Source organism: Zootoca vivipara, chromosome 1 (assembly GCF_963506605.1).
Source record: "Zootoca vivipara chromosome 1, rZooViv1.1, whole genome shotgun sequence".
NCBI lineage: Eukaryota > Metazoa > Chordata > Lepidosauria > Squamata > Lacertidae > Zootoca > Zootoca vivipara.
Genome location: NC_083276.1, coordinates 48,849,955 through 48,870,245, shown reverse-complemented (window position 1 = coordinate 48,870,245; position 20,291 = coordinate 48,849,955). Strand labels below are relative to the sequence as shown.

The 20,291-nt window shown below is 46.6% G+C and overlaps 1 protein-coding gene across 3 annotated transcripts; it reads left to right on the top strand.

Annotated features, from left to right (window-relative positions):
- The first annotated feature begins 311 nt into the window (after window positions 1–311).
- On the top strand, window positions 312–20,196 carry SLC39A13 (solute carrier family 39 member 13). Of its 3 annotated transcripts, none has more exons than XM_035114311.2 (10): window positions 312–426; window positions 12,181–12,483; window positions 13,525–13,638; window positions 16,008–16,129; window positions 16,915–17,070; window positions 17,957–18,046; window positions 18,428–18,478; window positions 19,248–19,380; window positions 19,500–19,599; window positions 19,926–20,196. In XM_035114311.2, the coding sequence occupies exons 2-10, from the start codon at window positions 12,213–12,215 to the stop codon at window positions 19,999–20,001; spliced, it is 1,113 nt and encodes a 370-aa protein (XP_034970202.2). In that variant the 5' UTR covers window positions 312–426; window positions 12,181–12,212; the 3' UTR covers window positions 20,002–20,196. The 3 variants fall into 3 exon arrangements, with proteins under 3 accessions (XP_034970202.2, XP_060130200.1, XP_060130195.1); XM_060274212.1 differs by lacking the exon at window positions 312–426 and adding an exon at window positions 442–691; XM_060274217.1 differs by lacking the exons at window positions 312–426; window positions 16,915–17,070 and adding an exon at window positions 440–691.
- Window positions 20,197–20,291: the final 95 nt, after the last annotated feature.

Below are 20,291 nucleotides of genomic sequence, written 5' to 3'. Positions count from 1 at the left end.
AGAAAGCAACGGCAGCTTTTCTGCGCGGCTGCCTCCACTGGCGAGTCCTAGCTTTGGTGAAGACTCAGCCGTGCAGCAAGCAGCCCTAGACATGCGCTCTGTCACTTGTACGGCAGAGTAAGACTCTTTTCCGGTCCCCCATCCTGCCCTGACCGGAAGCGTGTCCTGTTCCCCACTGGCTCCCTTAGCGTTTCTAGGAGAAGAAGCGTGTGCTCTCGCTATCCGGTCCCCCTTTGGCGGACACGTCGGAAGCGGTGCCTCGCGCTAAAGTGTCCGCCGGAGCGGCGGCTTTTGATCCGAGGAGGATGGGACCGACGTGGCTGGCTTCTGGAGGTGGAGCCGAGGTTGGAGAGAGAGGCGGGGGGAGTCCCAAGCGGAGACGCAGCTGGATGGCAGGGGCAGCCCGGAGCTCCCCGGTGTCGCACGGTAACGAACCAGTCCCTGAGCTGCCCCTGGGTGGGAAGCACCCCTGCCCTCCATCCCGAGTGTCGGGGGAGCCCAACTTTTCCGGGGCGGCTGAGGCAGAGAGGCGGGCAGAGCGCGGCCGGGGCTTAGAGCGGGTTGGAAGAGGCGAGGCGAGGGCAGAGGAGGCGCAAGTGGTACCCTGTGCCCGGCCAGCAATAGGAAAAGAAAGAGCACCCCGGGATTTAAGTGCGTGCGTGTGTGTGTAGGGGTATCCTTCATAGACCAGGTGGGTAACTTAGTGCCTCGGGGGAACTCGGCTCTTCGTCCCCCATGTCCTTTAATCACTTGCTGACAGATGTTGCATTTAGCTTCGTTGTCTCTGCCGTTAATTATAGCCTGATCCTTCACTTTCTTCCTTTTTTAAAAAGTGCTGCGCTTTTGAGATCTTGTGACTGTGTGTTTCTTAGACTCGGTATGGTTTGTTGAGAGAAGGGGTTTCCTTTTACCGGCTTCCGAGAAGTGGGTGATACTAGGAGAATGTAGCGCTCTTCTCTCACAAGGAGCAAGAGCTGCCTTGTAATTTTGCTTTCAGAAGGAAAATAGCCATAATACTGTATAGAGTTCTGATCCTTACGGCACCCCATCGCTTTTCACTTCTTCGGTCCTCCGCCAGCTTTCCTTCCAGCAGAAGAAGTTGCCTCTAAATACACTCTGCATGTTTCCTCCGAAGCTATTTTAATGAGGTTTACTCCCAATGCAACTCTGCATAGAACAATTTCTTAGATACTTACCCACTGTGCCTCTTAATACATAGATATGTGTTTTAATAAAGGAGCATCTGTGGTGACCGCTTTAGCATATTAGCTGGCCCATTCAAACTATAGCTTCCACTTCAGACAGATTATAATGGGAGATGTAGGAGAAAATAATTTCAAAGGCAAAATAATGGCTTGGTACATAGAGGCATCTGCACTGGGGATGAATGGAAGTGGTTTCTATCTGGTAGAAGTCTTATGTATTTTGGCCACCCAGAATTGGGTCTTGTAAGAGTTAGGATACTTCTTATAGGCAGAAACAAGTGTGTCTTGTGGCACCTTAAATACAGACACTTTTACAGTGTCAGCCTTTGCAAGTCTACTCAGAAGTAAATCCCACTGAGTTCAACAAGACTGATTTGCAGCCAAGTACATGTAGGATTGCAGGCTTTAGGGATCAGGAACTCTGGCCTTCCTGATCTTGATGGACTCCAACTCCCATCAGTCCTAGCCAGTATGGCCAATGGTCAGGGATTATGAAAGCTGTAGTCCAACAACAGCTGGAGGGCCACAGGTTACCCACCCATGTATAAACTGTTGTGACCTGCACTTCACTTCATCAGATGGCATAACGTATTATCCTCAACTGACAGATAAAATATATACATAAATATGTAGAGGAGGGAGGGTGGGGTGTAAAAAGTGGGATCAAAGGGCCGTGAAATGCTGTGAAGTGCACAAAGTTTCTGACAAGTCTGTTAAAGCTCAAATGCATACAAGATAAGCCCAGTGATCCATTCACAATAGTAGTTATTAGTGTTAACCCAATCATCCTAGCTGTGCAAAGTTAATTATCTATAATAGGATGGAAAACTGGAATGGGCAGATTTGGTCTGGTGCAGAATAGTTACTGTGTCACAAGTAGGTAGCCGTGTTGGTCTGACAGAGTCGAAATATATAAAAAAATGTAAAAAAAAAAATTCCAGTAGCACCTTAGAAACCAACTACCGGTAAGTTTGTTCTGGATATAAGCTTTCGTGTGCAAGCACACATGTAGTATCTGAAGAAGTGTGCATGCACACGAAAGCTTATACGCAGAACAAACTTAGTTGGTCTCTAAGGTGCTACCAGACAATTATTAAATATATTTCGACTGTGTCACAAGTAGTTTATCTGTAGAAGGCATGACGCAGTGGAATTTGCTGCCAAGGAGTGTGGTGGAGTCTCCTTCTTTGGAGGTCTTTAAGCGGAGGCTTGACAGCCATATGTCAGGAATGCTTTGATGGTGTTTCCTGCTTGGCAGGGGGTTGGACTGGATGGCCCTTGTGGTCTCTTCCAACTCTATGATTCTATGATTCTATGCTTCATTGCGACCTTCCAATACGGAAGTTTTTAGAAACACAGTGGAACATCTAAGTAAGGACACATGCTTCTCAAAGATCTGTGATTAGCTGTATCTTCATGGAGGTTGTATAATACTGGTGAATGGTGGGCCCATGCAGTGGAGCTGTTTAAAATGATGAAGGACTCATGACTTGATCCTCTTTCAACCAGGAGCAAGTTTACCTGTCATTTGCCTTGTTATGTTCTCACACTCTCTCTCTTTTTATATATATATAAATACTTTATTGTTTAAAATATTACAAAACATAACATATGTGTGATGTAAATACAACATAAATTTTCTTCTCATCAAATTATGTACAGAAAAAAATACAAAAAATATAAAAAACAAAATACATAATGCAACGTAAATTCTTCTTTGCAATGTGAACAGTATACCATCCTTGTATTTCATTCTGTTTCTTCCCTCTTAGATACTTCCCGTCCTTCTTATTATACAATAACAGATTCTTTATATTCCACGGGCCTGCATTATGAATTTCCTCCTTTCTTTTCTTTGTTTTTCCTAATCTCACTTTTATCTTTTCAAATGTTATTCTATATCTGCTAATATGGAATTATTAGGATAATACATTTTTAGATTTTTTTTTGTAAACACTCCATTCTTTTGATACTTTTTGTGTTGAGTCAGTAAGTTTTGCCAGCTGTACATATTCTAACATGAGCATTTGCCACTCCATTATAGTGGGTAAGTTCTCACTCTTCCACTTTCTTGCCACTAATACCCTGGCCGCGGTCATTGCATATAGCAGTAAAGATTTTGTTTCTTTTTGGATTTCTGGAGGTCATATATTTAACAAAAAGATTTCCGGCCTTTTTTTAATTGGTTGTTTAAATAGTTTTTTTTATTTCTTCGTATATGCTGTTCCAGCATCTTCTAATCTCCTGGCATGTCCACCACATGTGTTAATATGATCCAGTATCTTTTTTACAACGCCAGCACTGGGGGCTCAACCCTCCGTACTTTTTTGCTAATTTTTTTTGGGGGGGGTGAGGTGCCACCTATAGAACATCTTCATGTTGATCTGGAACACTTTGCAAAATTAGAAGTGGCATAAAAACATGTAAACAGCTGTAATGTTTCTTCCAGTTCAGATCTGTATGTTCTTTGACAGGAGTTTGTCTCTGCAGGGATAGAAGTTTGTTTATTTAACAGAGCTCTATCATGGAACCCTGACATGGGAACAAGGCTCCCAGGCAAACTTACATCCAGCCACAGACATTAGACCTAGGCCTGCTACCAGAATCAGGCTATGCTTTGGTTCTGAATGGGTCACTCCAGGGTGAGTGGGTTGCTTCAAACCCCACAGTGGCGGAATTGGTGCGGCTGGGAGCTGTGAAGCCTTGTAGCTGTTGGCAGAAAGTCAGGATTTCCAGTAGGATTCCAGGCGTTTACTGCTGCTGCTGCTGCTGGACTCATAAAAGGGTCTGGAAGAGAGTTTGTTTGCTGCTGTTTCTATTTCCGTTGCGGGGGAATAAGATGACATTTTGTTTGGGCTCTCTGGCATAATTAGAGATGAGCCTTGGGCATCCAGAGGAATATGCCTATATATATATATAAAGAGTGGCACAGTGGTAGGATACAAGACTGGAAAAATGCTGGAACAGTATGGTCAGCAAAAGGGTAAAGCTGCTGGCTGTCAGGGGAGGAGGCAGGAGCAGAATAAACTCTTGACCGCTGCACAGAGCTTGCTGTGGGGAGAGCTGAGCTGGATTTTCCAGGTGCATTGGATAAAGGCCATTTCTAGAATAGACTGGAAATCTATTGCAAGGGAGACTGAGCAGTTTCAGAAATGTCTCAAGTAAACATTCTGGTCTATTTCCCTTTTCCGTTTCTCTCTTTCTCTTGGTGTTGGTTTATATTTCAAGTGGCATTGGCTATAGATTCTACCATCTAAGAGAATGGAGTGGGTGTAGGTCTCTTGTCTAGAGAGGCATGCAGACTTTTCACAGTGTTAATAGCATAATTCTAAGCATGCTTAACCAGAAGTGTTTTCATCTATTTGTGGCATATGAAAAGGCTTTTTGTGTGTGTTTTTTGTTGTCCGGTTTTGGGTTTCTTTCCTGCAGCATCTCATTCTGACCTGGGGGAAAAAAATATTTTATGTATATCAATCTTCCTCCAGTTGCTATTTCAGGAGCTCCTCACAATTTGGATAATCCTCCAGGGAACATAGCTATTCACTAGCAAGCAGAGTCTCCTCTCCTCTGGGACAATCCACACTTCTAATACTCCAAAATGGAATGTGCTCTGAGTCAAGCTTCTACTTTTTAAAAAATTGTGTGGGCCATGACCTCAATCCTAATCGCTGGGAATTATGAAAGGGTCACCAGGCCAGATGTGTTTTGCATTAAAGCTGTTTCCCTGAGTTACCAAGGACTGGAGTTCTTTTTTAAAAGAATAAATAAATAATGGGGATTTCTTAGGACTGGAACACACACACACACACACAGGTTTTTTAATACTTGATGGCTCACAGCTGGATATGGGAATTTACTCAGTTGAGAAACATTGAGTTTGAGTTGTTGTGAGAGGTTATGGAAGTTCCGAGCATGGTGCCTGACCTGTGATGGTTCAATCCCACAAACATATTGTCTCTTTATGTTACTAATGTGACCTGTTGCAATTGCAGCAGAGGAGAGATGTAGAATCTTTTGTACTGGCCCTCATCACTCAAGCTCTAGAGCAGGCATGTCAAACATGCGGCCCTCCAGATGTTTTGGACTACAATTCCCATCTTCCCCAACCACTGGTCCTGCTAGCTAGGGATCATGGGAGTTGTAGGCCAAAACATCTGGAGGGCCGCATGTTTGACATGCCTGCTCTAGAGGGATGTTGCCAACCCCCCCCCTTCCCATGGCAAATGTTCCCTCTCTCAGTCATAATATTTAGAACTATTTGTTCCCCTGGCTTCATGTTCATAGTTTCTGCTAGGAAGGTTTGGAGGCTCACAATATGATGATGGAGTTCCAGGCAGAAGCAGGTAGCATCCTTGGGTACCACGCCAGTCCAGGAAAGGGTCCATTGTCATGCTCTGAAGTTTGCTGGTCCATCTACTTGCCATTGGTGCCTGTTCATCGGTCCTCAGCAAGCAAATGGAACAACACCCTCCACTTCCCTTGCACATCACTGTCCCTGCCTTGGAGGCTGTTCAGTTTGGGCACAGAGGGAGAGGGAGTGAGCAACAGTACCTTGAGGATCACCTAAAACCTGGTACTACCGTATATATGGTTGCTGATTTGGAGATCACTTGCCTTTGGGTGGTAACCTCATGGCAAGTGTAATAATAATAATTTTAAAATAGTTTTATTATTCATATGCCATCCATCTGACTGGGTTGCCCCAACCACAAAGGGGGGCTTCCAGCAAAATATAAAACACCATAAAACCTGTATGCTGGCTCAGAGTTCCTAACAGTCACTAGGCAAGACACCTAGGGAAGAGCTGGGGAATCTGTGGGCTCTCCTGATGTTGTTGGACTCTTATTTCCCTTCAGCCCCAGCCAGCATGGCTGGTGGTCAGGGATGAGAATTTTAGTTCAACATCATCTGGAGAGCCATAGGTTCCCTATTCCCATACTTGCCACTAGAGAATGTAAGAACTGATTTGCTGCATTTGATCAAAGGTCTGTCTATTTCTGCACTTTTTCTGCTGGCCAGATGCTCGTGGAAAACCCACAAGCAGGCCCTGAACATAATAGAAATCTTCCGATAGTTGGCCTTCACATCTGACGATTTGGTACACTCCCTTTGAAAATGGAACTTCCTTTGGAGCTGTAATGGGAAATGGCCATTGATCAACATCTTCTGCCATGAATTGGTTAAATCCTTTTATAAATAGGCATCTTCCCTAGAGGAGAAGTCTGTCAAAGTTGTGGTAGTTAAAAATAGTGCTTCCTTGTTCCGTTTTGTTGCTAAACAAGAAGTGTGTGTGTGTGTGTGTGGCAGGGGAAATATTCCCCGGGAGGAAAAGGGCTCTGATGGTTTGGAGGGAATCCTGCAGGAATCTTGAGTAGTGCAGAGTGTGTTCACCAAATGAGTTTTGTTTCTTTCACCCATATGTTGTGCAGTGAGCAGGGGGCTTCTGTGGGCTGAGCACCTGGTGCTGCATGGTTTGCAGAAAGCAGGTGTGCTGACTTTAGGGGAAAGGTGGTTGCTTAGGTTTGGTCTCTGGCATCATCTAGGCTCCGGAAGATGCTTGTCTCAACTGCTGGAGAGCTGCGTCCAGTCAATATTGAGCTTGATGGACCTGTATAAGACAGCTTCCTATGTTCTTATGGGGGCAACAGATTACTCAAAGCATCACATGTAGGTTCAACCTAGGATGACTCAGAGAAGGAATTTCGGGAGGCATTTTGGTACCTCACATGTCTCAGATGGAGTTATTTACATAGGTCCCCAAATTAGTTGGCACTGGCATGACTAAGGGAACCCTGTTCTGTCCCCTTCCCCCTCCCCAATGTTTCCCCACGCCTCCTAGGCCCCTGGAACTCTGCCGTCTAGGAATTTTCCATAACTCACCGATTCCACCATGGGCCTTGCAGGCAAATGCATATGGGCTGCTAAGCCACAAATGTTTGTCCTTGCCTGCTTGTTCACATGTCCTATGTTTGTCAGACGTGAGTAGACTGAAAAAGAGAGCTGTCTTCCAAATGACAGAAAGGGCCTTGCCTAGTAGTTACCCTTCTGTAATATAAGGCAAGTGTTTCTTTCCAAGCCTCTCTTAAATCACTGCAGCCAGAAGGGTGCAGTGGATGAGCAAGACCTCGGATCAAATCCCTGGTTCAGCCACAAAGTTCCCTGAGGGATCTTCAAACAGTCATTGTAGCCCCATCCATCCATCCATCCATTCCTGCTTGCTCTCGATTACCTGTTGGTCTCTTCCGCCATCATCTTCATCATCTTTCCTGCAAAGCCCCAAATGTTGGAGCATAATGCTGAGAAAGTGTTAGTGTAGTCTAAACAATAACTTGAAATGATCCTTGAAAAGTTTTGCCATAGCAACAAAATTTGCTCTTAGCAACAGGTTTCTTTATAAGGCAGGCTCTGGGTGAGAAAGTGTGTGTGTGGTGTAGAGGCTGCTGCTCTGGCCAGATGGCTGAATGATTATCTGCATATAGTTTTATTTTACTTTATTAGACCAGTAGTTATACTGTCGTACCTCGACTCCGAACACCTTGGGAGTTGAACGTTCTGGCTCCCAAACGATTGAAAACTGAAAGTGAGTGTTCCGGTTTTCAAACGTTCTTTTGGAAGCTGAATGTCTGATGGGGCTTCTGCGACTTCCGATTGGCTGCAGGAGCTTCCTGCAGCCAATCAGAAACTGCGCTTTGAAGTAAAACATTTCGGAAGTCGAACAGACTTCTGGAACTGATTCTCTTCGACTTCCAAGGTACAACTGTACAAGTTATATACACTGTAGTGTTACTTTGACCATAAATACTTTAAGAAGAACCAAAATGGGTGTGGTGTTTATTCCCACATGGGAGTACACCAAGAGAAGAGCTGAACTGTGAAGTGGAGGATTCTGGAAGACTTTCTGGGCGACACTGCTAACTGGAAAAGGAACCCCAAAAGATGGCAAACTGCACTGGCAGAAAGCTCCCCGTGCAATTAAGAAGTCTTAAGAAGATTGGGGTTCTAGATCACATGATGGGGAGACCACATGAGTAGGGCAGCCTCCTCACTGCAGAAGTTAGTCCTCAGCAAATTGGGGGCTGTAGGAACAGTGCCAGGGGTGAGAAGCCAAGGCCAATGGGCTCACCCCCTTGTGTGATGGTAATTGCCTGGAGGAGGTGGGGAGACTGAGTGAATAAGGCTTGGGTCTGATTCTAATCTTATCCCACAGGATTGCTCTGAAGGCAGAAGGGCAGGGAGTCCCATGCTTGCCAGCTTAACTCTTTGGGGGAGCTGGAGTTGCCTGCAGAAAACCTTAGGGAGAAAGTAATTGTAGAATACAAATCTAGGAAGGAGAGGAAGGGATGGAATCTGTGTGAGGGTGGAGAGCGGAAGGCTAGAGCTCATTGGATGAGGACACACTTTGCATGCAAAAAGCGCCTCAGGATTAATCTCTGGCAACTCAAGCCAAGAGTATCTTGGGTTACTGAAAATGTTGTTAATTGCCTTTTTAGTATGATTAAAAGGCAAGATATAAATACTTCCATTGAATAACTACAAAGCAAGAAATCTTTGCCTGAGACCATGGAAAGCTGATGCCAATCAGACTCAAGTAGACAGGACGGGCTGGCTGAAGAAATAGTTTGACCTGATATTCCTAGCTTCAAACTGCAGGGCCAACAGATGGGCTAAATAAAATATTTAAAAATTCTGCGGCTATCCCTGCTGAAGAGCCTTAAACCCCATAGCTGTCGTTTCTGAGTGGTTGCTCCGGTGACTTCCCAAAAGGTGTTTCCTGACCACATGGTGTCTTGGATATACATGTGTAAGGAAAGGACAGAGCATACATTGTGGAATTGGCTGCTGCTTGGCTCTCTCACACCACCACAAACCTGACTGGGAGTGCATAGATGGGGCAAAGAGGGAGGAAGCAGGTCAGCCCTGAGCAGATTACAAAAATATGCAGATACACTCGCAATATATCTATTATGGTGTTACTGCTTACTTTCTCTTCAAGAGAGGTCCAGCAATGTTCGGCAGCCTAGGTTACTTCGGAGACCCGAGTTGGCCTCAGGATTCTAGAGCATAGCTGCCAAGTTATCCCTTTTTTAAAGGGATTTCCCCTTATGCTGAATAGGCTTCCTCGCGAGAAAAGGGAAAACTTGGCAGCTATGGATTCTAGAGGAGAGCTGGGAAGGTCTCCCTCTCCTACATGTACTCCCAGCCTCTTCTGATCAGCAGGAACTTAAGTTTCAAATATTGTTAAAATTCTTATACAGCCCCAAAGTTTACTTTCTCTCTCTGATTCTCTGGAGTTCCATAACTCACAGTCTCTGATTGACTTCCCACCCCTCAGGGTCTGGAATACTTCTCTCTTTCTTTCTTCTTCTCTCTTTCATTTAGCTTTCCTCCCCCAGGTGGTAAAGACTTCCTGCTGCTAGCCTTTGTAGGCTGTGGAGGTTCCCAGTTATATTGCTAATGCATCTCCCTCTCGCTGTTCCTCTGAGTCTTTATCTACTGATAAGGATGGGTCTGACACTCCTATCCCCATCCCCTAGGTCTGTGTTTATACTGGGTCATGATGAGGCCACAGCAGTCTGGAGACTGGAGTTCCTTATCAACAGCTGCTTGCACATGGGCTTTCCCAGGCAAAGTCCAATATCTCCAACCACTAAGGGTGGGATTCAACTAACATGCCCTGGCAGCAGAAGCCTATGCAAGAACTTCTGCTATAACAATGGGGCTTTTCCCCTCCCTCCCTCAAATTATTTCTTGTTGTGTGTTTTTCTTTTTGTAAATCTACCAAAGAATAAAACAAAACAAAACAAAATTGGGATTAAGGTGTTTTTTTCAGGATGGTGGAGGGCAATACACCCATTTGTGTATTGGTGATAGCACTTGCCCTTCCTTTGGTAGGAAATGCTTTATGTGAGGGCTGGGAGGGGGGTCAGAAAAAGTGGGGGGTCAATGAGGGTCAGTTGGGGGGAATGAGAACTTCTGGGGCCATGGCAGCAAAAACACAGGCGCTGAAGGGGCAGCATACCTTCCAACATTCCTCAAATGAAAATGTCCCTATTTTCATCTGAGGAATGTTGGAGGGTATGGCATGGTGGGGGAAGAGAGCGGATCATTCCATTAGGTAAGCAGAAATACTTGTGCTGACAGAGATCTGCTTAGTGCCATGTTGAATTCCTCTCTTACATAATTTTATTATCTGCAGAAGCCATTAACTCTGGGTCTAGTTTTGTACTACTGGTACCATTTTGATGGGTTCCGGCTGGGCTGCTGTTCTTGTGATGTCCTCATCAGTCAGCATGTTGCCATGGTGAACTGGTCAGGTTGCTACTCCACCTCAGATTCCATTGTTGTCACGAGCGCAGATGGTTGGTTGGTATATTGCCAGATGCCCTTGGCATCTATGCTTGGAATGGGTGGGGGAACCTTTGTTTGGTCTGACTGGGCGGCGTGGCCAAATTTAAATAGGGTGGGCCAGCAGACCACACCAGAAAAATCCCACCAGCTCAATAAGCGTATGTACATACAGGAGATATGTGAACTTTCTTTTAGGAATGGTTCCATGGGCGTAGGCAGGGGGGGCAGGAGGGGGCAATTGCCCCCCCTAGAAGCAGGGCCACTGGCCAGCCTGCCCCACTGCCCGCCCGGTGCCGTCTCCCTTCTCCCTGGCTGGCTGTGGGGCGGGCGGCGGGAAAGCACCAGAGCCGCGCAAAGCGTTTGGCTGGCTTTCCCTCCCTCCGCCCCACAGCCAGCAAGGGAGAAGGGAGACGTCCCTTCTAGCCGGCTGGCTGTGGGGCGGGCGGAGGGAAAGCCAGGCAACCGCTTTGCGCGGCTCTGGGGCTTTCCCTCCACCTGCCCCAGCGATTGCAGAGGGGGAGGAGGGGATCGGAGCAGCCCGATTTCGGGCTGATCCTGGCTCCCCCTCGTCCCTTCCGATCGTGGAGGGGGAGGAGGGAGTCGGAGCAGCCCGATTTCGGGCTGATCCTGGCTCCCCCTCGCCCCTTCCGATCGAGGAGGGGGAGGAGGGAGTCGGAGCAGCCCGATTTCGGGCTGATCCTGGCTCCCCCTCGCCCCTTCCGATCGTGGAGGGGGAGGAGGGAGTCGGAGCAGCCCGATTTCGGGCTGATCCTGGCTCCCCCTCGTCCCTTCCGATCGTGGAGGGGGAGGAGGGAGTCGGAGCAGCCCGATTTCGGGCTGATCCTAGCTCCCCCTCGTCCCTTCCTATCGCGGAGGGGGAGGAGGGAGTCGGAGCAGCCCGATTTCGGGCTGCTCCGATGTGGCCCCGCCCCCGCCCCTTGGCCCCGCCCCTTGCTCCCCGCCCCTTGCCCCCCCCTGATTTTCATCCTGGCTACGCCCCTGATTATGGTTCAGAACCACACAGCCCCAAAGTGAGGAAAGTGATGTTGAGTCACAGAAAAGGGCTGCTGAGGTCTAGGCCAGGGGTCAGCAAACTTTTTCAGCAGGGGGCCAGTCCACTGTCCCTCAGACCTTTTGGCGGGCCAGACTATATTTTGGAAAAAAATATGAACAAATTCCTATGCCCCACAAATAACCCAGAGATGCATTTTAAATAAAAGGACACATTCTACTCATGTAAAAACACGCTGATTCCCGGACCATCCGCGGGCCGGATTTAGAAGGCGATTGGGCCGCATCTGGCCCCTGGGCCTTAGGGGGACCCCTGGTCTAGGCTGATACCTCTTTTTCACAATATGAAGATCCCACATACAAGAATAAGTAGCTACCTAGGAGTTGCAGGGGCATCTCGCTTCGTTATGAGATTTCCATCTAGTAAAAAATGAGAGAAAGAAATATGACTCATCCTTTCTGCCCCTGAAGTCAGCAATGGGAAGACTAATTCAGTCCAGGAGGAAAAAAAGAACAAAAGTCTTGGGACTGACTTTCAAAAGGGATGGGTGAGGAGGAGGAGAAGCACTGAAGAGTCTTAGGCATGGACTGTTCATCTTTTCTCTCTTCTTTGCAGGGATTGACCAGCCAGGCTGAGGCTGCACAGTGATGATGGGGGAACGGCTGCTTCTCCATGGAACTCTCTCCTTCTTGATGCTTATGGCTGCCTGCCAGGCCCATGACCTTCCACTGAGCCAGGCTGACAATGAGGCTAGTCCCCTGTGTGAAAAGGAGACTGAGTCCTGGGGGGCCATATTCAGCGAGGAGCGCCTGGATGCTTGGATCTGTTCTCTGATTGGTTCGGTTATGGTTGGGCTGAGTGGGGTCTTTCCCCTGCTGGTAATTCCTCTCGAGACAGGGGCAGCACTAAAGTCAGAAGGTAGGCCAGCCTCTCAGATTAGCACCCCCTGCTGATTCCTGCCTTCTTTTTCTGGCTCAGCATCTCAGCTAGGGATTGCTCCGGGTAACACAGCTTTTAAATGCAAGACCTGGATGCGGCGTTTGACTAATAAATGCTCCGTGTGCTGCTCTGGTTCACCAGAAGCAGCTTTGTCATGCTGGCCACATGACCTGGAAGCTGTACGCCGGCTCCCTTGGCCAATAACGCGAGATGAGCGCCGCAACCCCAGAGTCGGACACGACTGGACCTAATGGTCAGGGGTCCCTTTACCTTTACCTTTACTGTCATTCCATTAAGTCAGGTGGGTGGACAATGGCTAAGTTTAGGGTGTTGAGCATTTGCCGGTGGATTTTCTAAAATAGGACCTTCACCCTCTAGTAGTAAACCAAATTTCATGCCACGAGAGGTGGATTCTGTGACTTGTATAACTGATGCATAGGTATAAGTATTTTGTAAGTCTTTGTTTTCTACTAGCCACAGGAAAGGGCAAAGCATCGGGCATAACAATGAAGCCCTGTATTCTGGCCACTCGAAATCCAATTGGAAATGCCTCCTTTCTGCGGCTTTTGAGATTTCCCTTGGCACCACCTGCATAGTTTTGGTTTTATCTTTGTACTCTTAAGGGCTAGGAACAGGATATTGACTTCTACACTAAGTTGTGTGTTTGTGTGGTGCTGGCTCAGAACTGTGGAATAAACACAGCCCTGCTCGCTCCTCTAGACACTGACTAGGCGGACACAATTTTCCCACTGGCCCTACCTCTCCCTGTGAGTTCACAACTGCCCCACTGGATTCTGTTGTCCAAATGTCCCTAAACAGCAGGAGCGATGTACTAGGTGTTTCAACTGGCTTTCCCAGATTCAGCATTTTCTTGAAAGTAGACAAAGCATCCTGACCAGCTCCTATGGCAGCAAACCCTATGCATGGGGGAAGAGGTGACTGTTCCCTCAGCTTTCCCATGAGTAGCATAGCAAGATGAGATCAAGCTCTGTGGTGACTGGCTGCTCTTTGTCTTTTCAGAGGGATCCCATCGGATGAAGCAGTTCTTGAGCTTTGCCATTGGTGGGCTCCTGGGAAATGTTTTTCTGCACCTGCTCCCAGAGGCCTGGGCCTACACCTGCAGTGCTACTGCAGGTAATGCCTGGAACTGTGCCAGTGCCCTTAGATCACACAGGCACTGATCTGCAAGCCATTTCTTTCCCTGTGTCTGCACAGATTGTTGTGTTCCATTGGGGGGGTCTCTTGTTATCTTTTCAAAGGGGATGCCTGGATGCCAGGGCTTGTTTTCTCTCTGTTCTATGCTTTGACTCCCAATAATACTAATAACATAGTCATGCTTCTTCCAAAGCTATGTCAAATGAATTGCTAATCAACTTGTTGTATCCCACCTTGCCTCCAAGGAGCTCAAGATGGTGAACATAGTTCTTCTCTTCCCCATTTATCCTCACAACAGCCGTGTGAGGTAGGTTAGGCTGAGAGGGAACGGTTGGCCCAAGGTCACCCAGTGAGTTTCATGGCTGATTATCATAGGGAAAATGCCTTGTTCCTCTTCCCCAACCTGTAGCCCTCTAGATGTTGTTGGAGTACAGGTCCCGTTCTCCATGACCATTGACCACTATGGCAGGAGTTGATGGGAGCTGTAGTCCAACAACCAGGCACCAAGTTGAGGAAGGAATGGTCAAGTACTCTTCTACAGATGCAAGAGATGAAACAAACACAGCTGCCTTTGCTCCTGAATAGCATGTTGTTGCCTCTCTGCACTTCAGCAGCCTTGAGAAAGGGTGCTCTCCCATGCAGCCCTGCAATTAACTGCTTGATTCATAAAGGACATCTTCTTCTGATCTTGAAGGTCTGCAAAGGTCTCCCTCCATAAGAAGGGCGCCTGCCCTTGCGCTGCTGTCTGCCTTGAATCCGCAGGTGTTGTGCCTCCTGAAAATGTGACCTTGGAAGACTTTCCCCGCCTTGTCAGCCTTTATCTGGCCTTTGGGCTTCAGGATTGCATCACCCCGCACTTGCCTGTCATTCTCCTTTGCCTACAGCCAGTCTCAACAGCGTGTGGGAAGCTGACCGCACTCCATCTAATCAAAAAGGACAACTTTTGTCCTTAGGCAAAGAACTTTGCCAGGGTGTGGCGGGATGAGGAGGAGGAATGAGCTCTCCAGAGCACAGACTTCATGCCTGTGCATGCAGCTTAGGCAGGCTGGTAAACGTGTGGCTGCAACCAGGGGCTGCCTATGTCTCTCTGCACAAAAAAAATCCCAGTTTTGTTCTCTGAATAAAACATGCAGAGTTCATGAATTTGCAAGTAAAGCATCTCCAGCTTGCAGGATTTGAGTTTTTAGGGAATCAACATTCTGTCACGGGAACTGGGTTGGCAGGGAGCTAAGCTAGGTGGGTGAAGGTATCCAGGAAGAGATGGGTGGGGAGAGATATACAGCGAGAGACAGAGAGTGGTAGCCATAGGAAGAAGGAGCTATAGAAAGCACAGGTGCCCCCCTTCCTTTGCTACAGAGTCCTCTTCTATTTTCAAGGCTTCTTTTTTCTACACTTGAGAAGAGTGCTTGAGAACAGAAGAGCTTTGCTGGGTCAATTTATTATAGATTCACCCACTCCAGTGTCCTTTGCAAGAATCTTCACAACCAGCAAGTGCTAGGACAGGCATCCCCAAACTGTGGCCCTCCAGATGTTTTGGCCTACAACTTCCATGATCCCTAGCTAACAGGACCAGTGGTCGGGGAAGATGGGAATTGTAGTCCAAAACATCTGGAGGGCCGAAGTTTGGGGGTGCCTGTGCTAGGAGATCCACTGGAATATTGGCCAATGGTCCACTGGTGGAATGAAACTGGTGAATTGAGCACACCTGCTCTTAAGTGCCAAAGGGCTCTTAATCCTTGAGCTTGGCCCTGTCACTTTCTGATGATTCTGCAAGGAGAAATTGTCAACAGCAGTAGTAGCCCTGATCTCGTTCCTGGCTCTGTTGCTCCATGTCCACTAACAACATCGTGCACAGAGCTCATCCATTCTTCCCCTGCCTACCTGTGTTGTTTACAGGTGATTGATGTTCTGGGTCAGTTGGCATCCCCACTATAACTGACATGTGGAAGCACCCTTAGACTCTTTTGTTCCGGCTTTATCAGAGATGTGTGCTGAGTGGATGGGTTCTTACTTTAGTCCAGCAGCACTGGTAATACTCTAGAGCAGGGTTTCCCAAACCTGGATCTCCAGCTGTGTTTGGACTACAACTTCCATCATCCTTAGCTAGCAGGACCAGTGGTCAGGGATGATTGGAACTGTAATCCAAAAGCAGCTGGAGACCCTGCTCTAGAGTGCACTGGCCCCAGATTTGTATGTCTCCTCTGGAAACCAGTTTGCCTTTTGTGTAAATGAAGCAGTGCAAGGGGGGGGTACTTTTGTTTGCTTTGGGGTGGGGAAAATGGTTTTGGGAGCTCCTGATTTTCAGGTTATGATGAGACTTGTTCATTCTACCTCTTTCCCCTCTACAGGAGAAGGGCAGAGTTTCCAGCAGCAGAAGCTCCTGGGACTCTGGGTGATCATTGGTTTGCTGACCTTCCTGAGCCTCCAGAAGATGTTCCCAGACAGTGGAAAGGAAGGAAGCTCCGACTTGGTAAGTGGATTCTGAGAGGGGTGTGAGATCCCAGTTTGATTATGACATGTGATGTTGCCATGTGATCTTGGAAACGCAGCATGAAGCTTAACTTCCTATCCCTCTCAGTAGCCTCCTCGGTGATTCAGGAGGCATGCCATAAACTCATTGTGTGACGGTCAGCAGGAGAACAGAAGGGCCATTCCCTATGGCAGGAATGGTTAACTTGTGGCCTTCCAACATGTTGTTGCACTACAGTTCCCATCATTCTTAACCATTTGGCTGGGGCTGATGAGAATTAGACTCCCAAAAAATATGGAGGGCCACATTTTAACCCCCCCCTATCCTATATAAGTTCCTACCCCCACCATGTGCACAATTCCTCTGTACTTCGCATAAATATGTGCAAATATTGGAAATGCTTTCAATATGGTATTTGAATGCATTGTACAAAATACAAAGTATGGGATTTTCAGATTTTGAAGTGTGTGTGTGTGTGTGTGTGTTTAGGTTAAAGCAGGGAGTTTGGAAAGCAGTTTGCTTCCCTGTCAACCTTGCATGAGCAAAGTGGAGGCCGTCCTTGTCTGATTTGTGTGACTTTGCCTAACAAACCACTTAAAACGACAGTCTCTGGGCTTCCGTGTCCATTTTTTGCAAACTTTCTTCTGCTTTGGAGATCATCAGATGTGGAGCAGCTATAGTTTTCTTTGAGTTTAGTAGAGCACTGTATGAAGGGAATGGGAAAAGGTTTCTGGGCCACTGCTTGATGGACATGGAAATAGACCAGCCACTTCTTCGTGACTTAGGTCAGTGATTCCAAAGCACATGCTAAACGGATTCCAAATGGGAGCAGTTTCTCTGCTGTGCAGGAGGCAGCCAGTCCAGTCCAAAGAAAGAAGTTGGGAACAGCTCAGAGTAATGGTTCTTCTCACTTGTCTTCGCTACCAGCCCAGAAGATCAAGGTAAACCATTTGGTAGTGGTGGTGGTGGGGTCCATGGGCCAGTGGAGAAAATGTGATATGTGTCTAAGCAAAAAGAACTCAAAAGGAAGTTCAATAACTTCCTGAAAGCAATGATGCCAGGCGGTATTCAGAAAAATAGCCAAACCCCCACTTTTAGGGGAGATGAGGCATGCAGATGCTTTCCTCTTAAACATGTATGAATCTTCCCTATAGTGAGTCAGAGTCTGTCTAGCCCCATCTACTCTGACTGGCAGTAGCTGTCCAGAGTCAAAGTCAGAGGTTTTCCCCAGTCCCACATAATTGGCAGGAATTGAGCCTTGGATCTTACCACTGAATGATGGTTTCAACTCCATCATCGCCTGCTTGGTTTGGACCTTCACCTGCCTTCTCCTTGTTCCTTTATGTACACAGTCTATACCTGAATTTTAAGCTGCTTTCTTTAAAAGTTTCTATCATTAAAAACAAAATTCCAGCGTCTTTACAAAAAATGCCACCTCTCAACATCTTTCTGTGTTTTTAAGAATATAAAACTGCCATTTTCCAGTTCAGGAGAGGAGAGCTGGACCACATCCACCAAGAGAAAAAACCCGTGCTGCATTCCTGTTTGACAGCTGACAACCCATATTTTAAATTTCTGCATCTGCTTGTCAAAACAGGATAACCCACATCCATTCGATTGTTAGAATGCGATAGTCACTTTAAAGACTGCTACTTACTATGTTATGTGCCTCGTTAACCACATTCACAAGTTCGATATAAGCGACATTGTGGATAAAATGGGCATTCTTAGCTTTGTTTGTGAAAATGGCCTTTGTCTGTGGTCTCCTTGTCTTTCATGTGTTAGATGCTCTGATTTTATTTCTCTTTCTTTCCCCTGCCACTGTAGATCAGCGGATACCTCAATCTTTTGGCCAACACAATAGATAATTTCACACATGGCCTGGCAGTGGCAGCTAGCTTTTTGGTTAGCAGAAAGGTAAGTTCGCTGTTTGACTCTCCGCTAATGTTCAGATCCCAGAGGTTGGTGTTAAAAGCAAGTAGACAAATAAGAAGCAATTCTGTGCTGTTTCTGTATAGCATTTTTCTAATACTTTCACTCTAGCAGATCATCTATTTAATATGTATGAAATAACTACAGCTTTTTCCACATTCTTCCTTAAAACCCAACACTAAAAGCCCTTGAAATTGCTTTGAACACTAAAACTGCACAGATCACCATTCAAAGGGGGGGGCAGGGTCAGCATCTCCCCTTTCCCCCCCCCAGGAAAAAAATGTTTAGAAAAGTCTTGCTTTGCTGCACTTGTGTCCCTGTTGAGTGATTTGGAATGTCTTAACATGTTTCTGCCATTGGCTGTAGGTTGGGCTCCTGACCACAATGGCAATCCTTCTGCATGAAATTCCTCATGAGGTAAGTAGGATCTGTAATAGGCTTGCTGGGAAGTTGTCTCAATGTTTTGTCTGAAAGAGTGAGCAAATCTCTGTAACACACACACACACACACACACACACACACACACACACAAATAATAATAATAATAATAATAATAATAATAATAATAATAATATACAAAATTTTCCAGAGTAACAAAATCCAAAAAAGGTACCTGCCCCAAGAATCTTACAATCTGAATTTTGAGAATGAATGAAGTTAATTGGAATGGAAGGGAGAGGCAAGGGATAAGCAAATATTGTATATTTGCATATCCTTAGGCTTTCTCTCAGCCCAAGTTTTGGTGGTGGCAGCAGATGGTGAATGTTCTGTTTGCTTAGAATTACTTATTGCCAACCAAATACTGTTTAGGGAAATTTTTACCCTGTTTCTCATATTTTAAGGCATCCCCATAAAATAAGCCATAGCAGGATTTTTAAGCATTCAAGGAATATAAGCCATACCCCGAAAATAAGACATAGTGATAGGAGCAGCAGCAATGCCGGCCGCGGCAGGAGGAGGAGGAAAAAAATAAGACATCCCTTGAAAATAAGCCATAGTGTGTTTTTTTGAGGAAAAAATAAATATAAGACGTGTCTTATAATATGAGAAACACGGTAATGTGTGACATTTTAATGTATTTTAATCTTTGTTGGAAGCCGCCCAGAGTGGCTGGGGAAACCCAGCCGGATGGGCGGGGTGCAAATAATAAATTATTATTATTATTGTCCCTGCTCTGTTGCTGTAGGTGGGAGATTTTCTCATCCTCCTTCGTGCTGGCTTTGATCGCTGGAGCGCAGCCAAGTTACAGCTCTCCACGGCCCTCGGAGGCATTCTCGGTGCTTGCTTTGCAATTTGTGCTCAGTCACCTAAAGGGACAGGTAAGACTTGAATTATGCAGAGGGGATTAATGAGAGACCCCCATATCCATCCCATCTTACCCAAATAGTTCTCCCCTGCCACCTCCTGGTCACTGATGTGTTTCTCACTATCCTTGCAGGGGAAACCATCGCTTGGATTCTCCCATTTACCTCGGGGGGCTTTTTATACATCGCCTTGGTAAATGTCGTGCCCGATCTCTTAGAAGAGAAGAATCCTTGGTAAGTGTCTTCACCACATCTATTTATGGGGGGACGGGACTTGTGGGGGGGGTGGGAAACACCCCATGCATGGCTTCCAGGGCTGCAAAGGGAAATCTGTGGCCCTCCATATTGTTGGAGTACAACTCCCATCATTTCTATTGACTGTGTTGATGGGGCTGAAGATCCAACATCTGAAGATCCAAAGCTTCCCCATCCCTGATCTTAGAGCCATTATAAGCTGCCTTGAGAGTCCCAGGAGGAATAAAAACGTGGGGGATGGAAGGATCCAGATCCTCATCATGCCTGATCTTCAGCCCATCCTCTCTTCTTTTTCCTTTGCCCAGGAACTCAGTGCAACAAGTACTCCTCCTGTGTACTGGCATCATTGTCATGGTGCTTCTCTCATTCACTACCGAATGAGCGACTCCTGCTCCGGCTGCCTTCTGCTGCTTCCCAAAGCTGCCTTCATTCTGAACTGTTACAGAGCAATAAGGGACACCATTGAATTTTTGTTTTGTGTGCCTGTGGATTTGGCTGCTGCTACAAGAGGCAAATCAGGGAAGCCTGGTTCTGGAGGGGAATACTGGACTCCGTTTCTTTAAAGTTCCACAGCCAGGACTTCCAAAGTATTGAGAAAAGGAAAGTGGGGTGGCTGGATTTTTCTTTTCAAGTTGTGTGTGTGGTTAAAAAATAATAATTTAAACGAACAA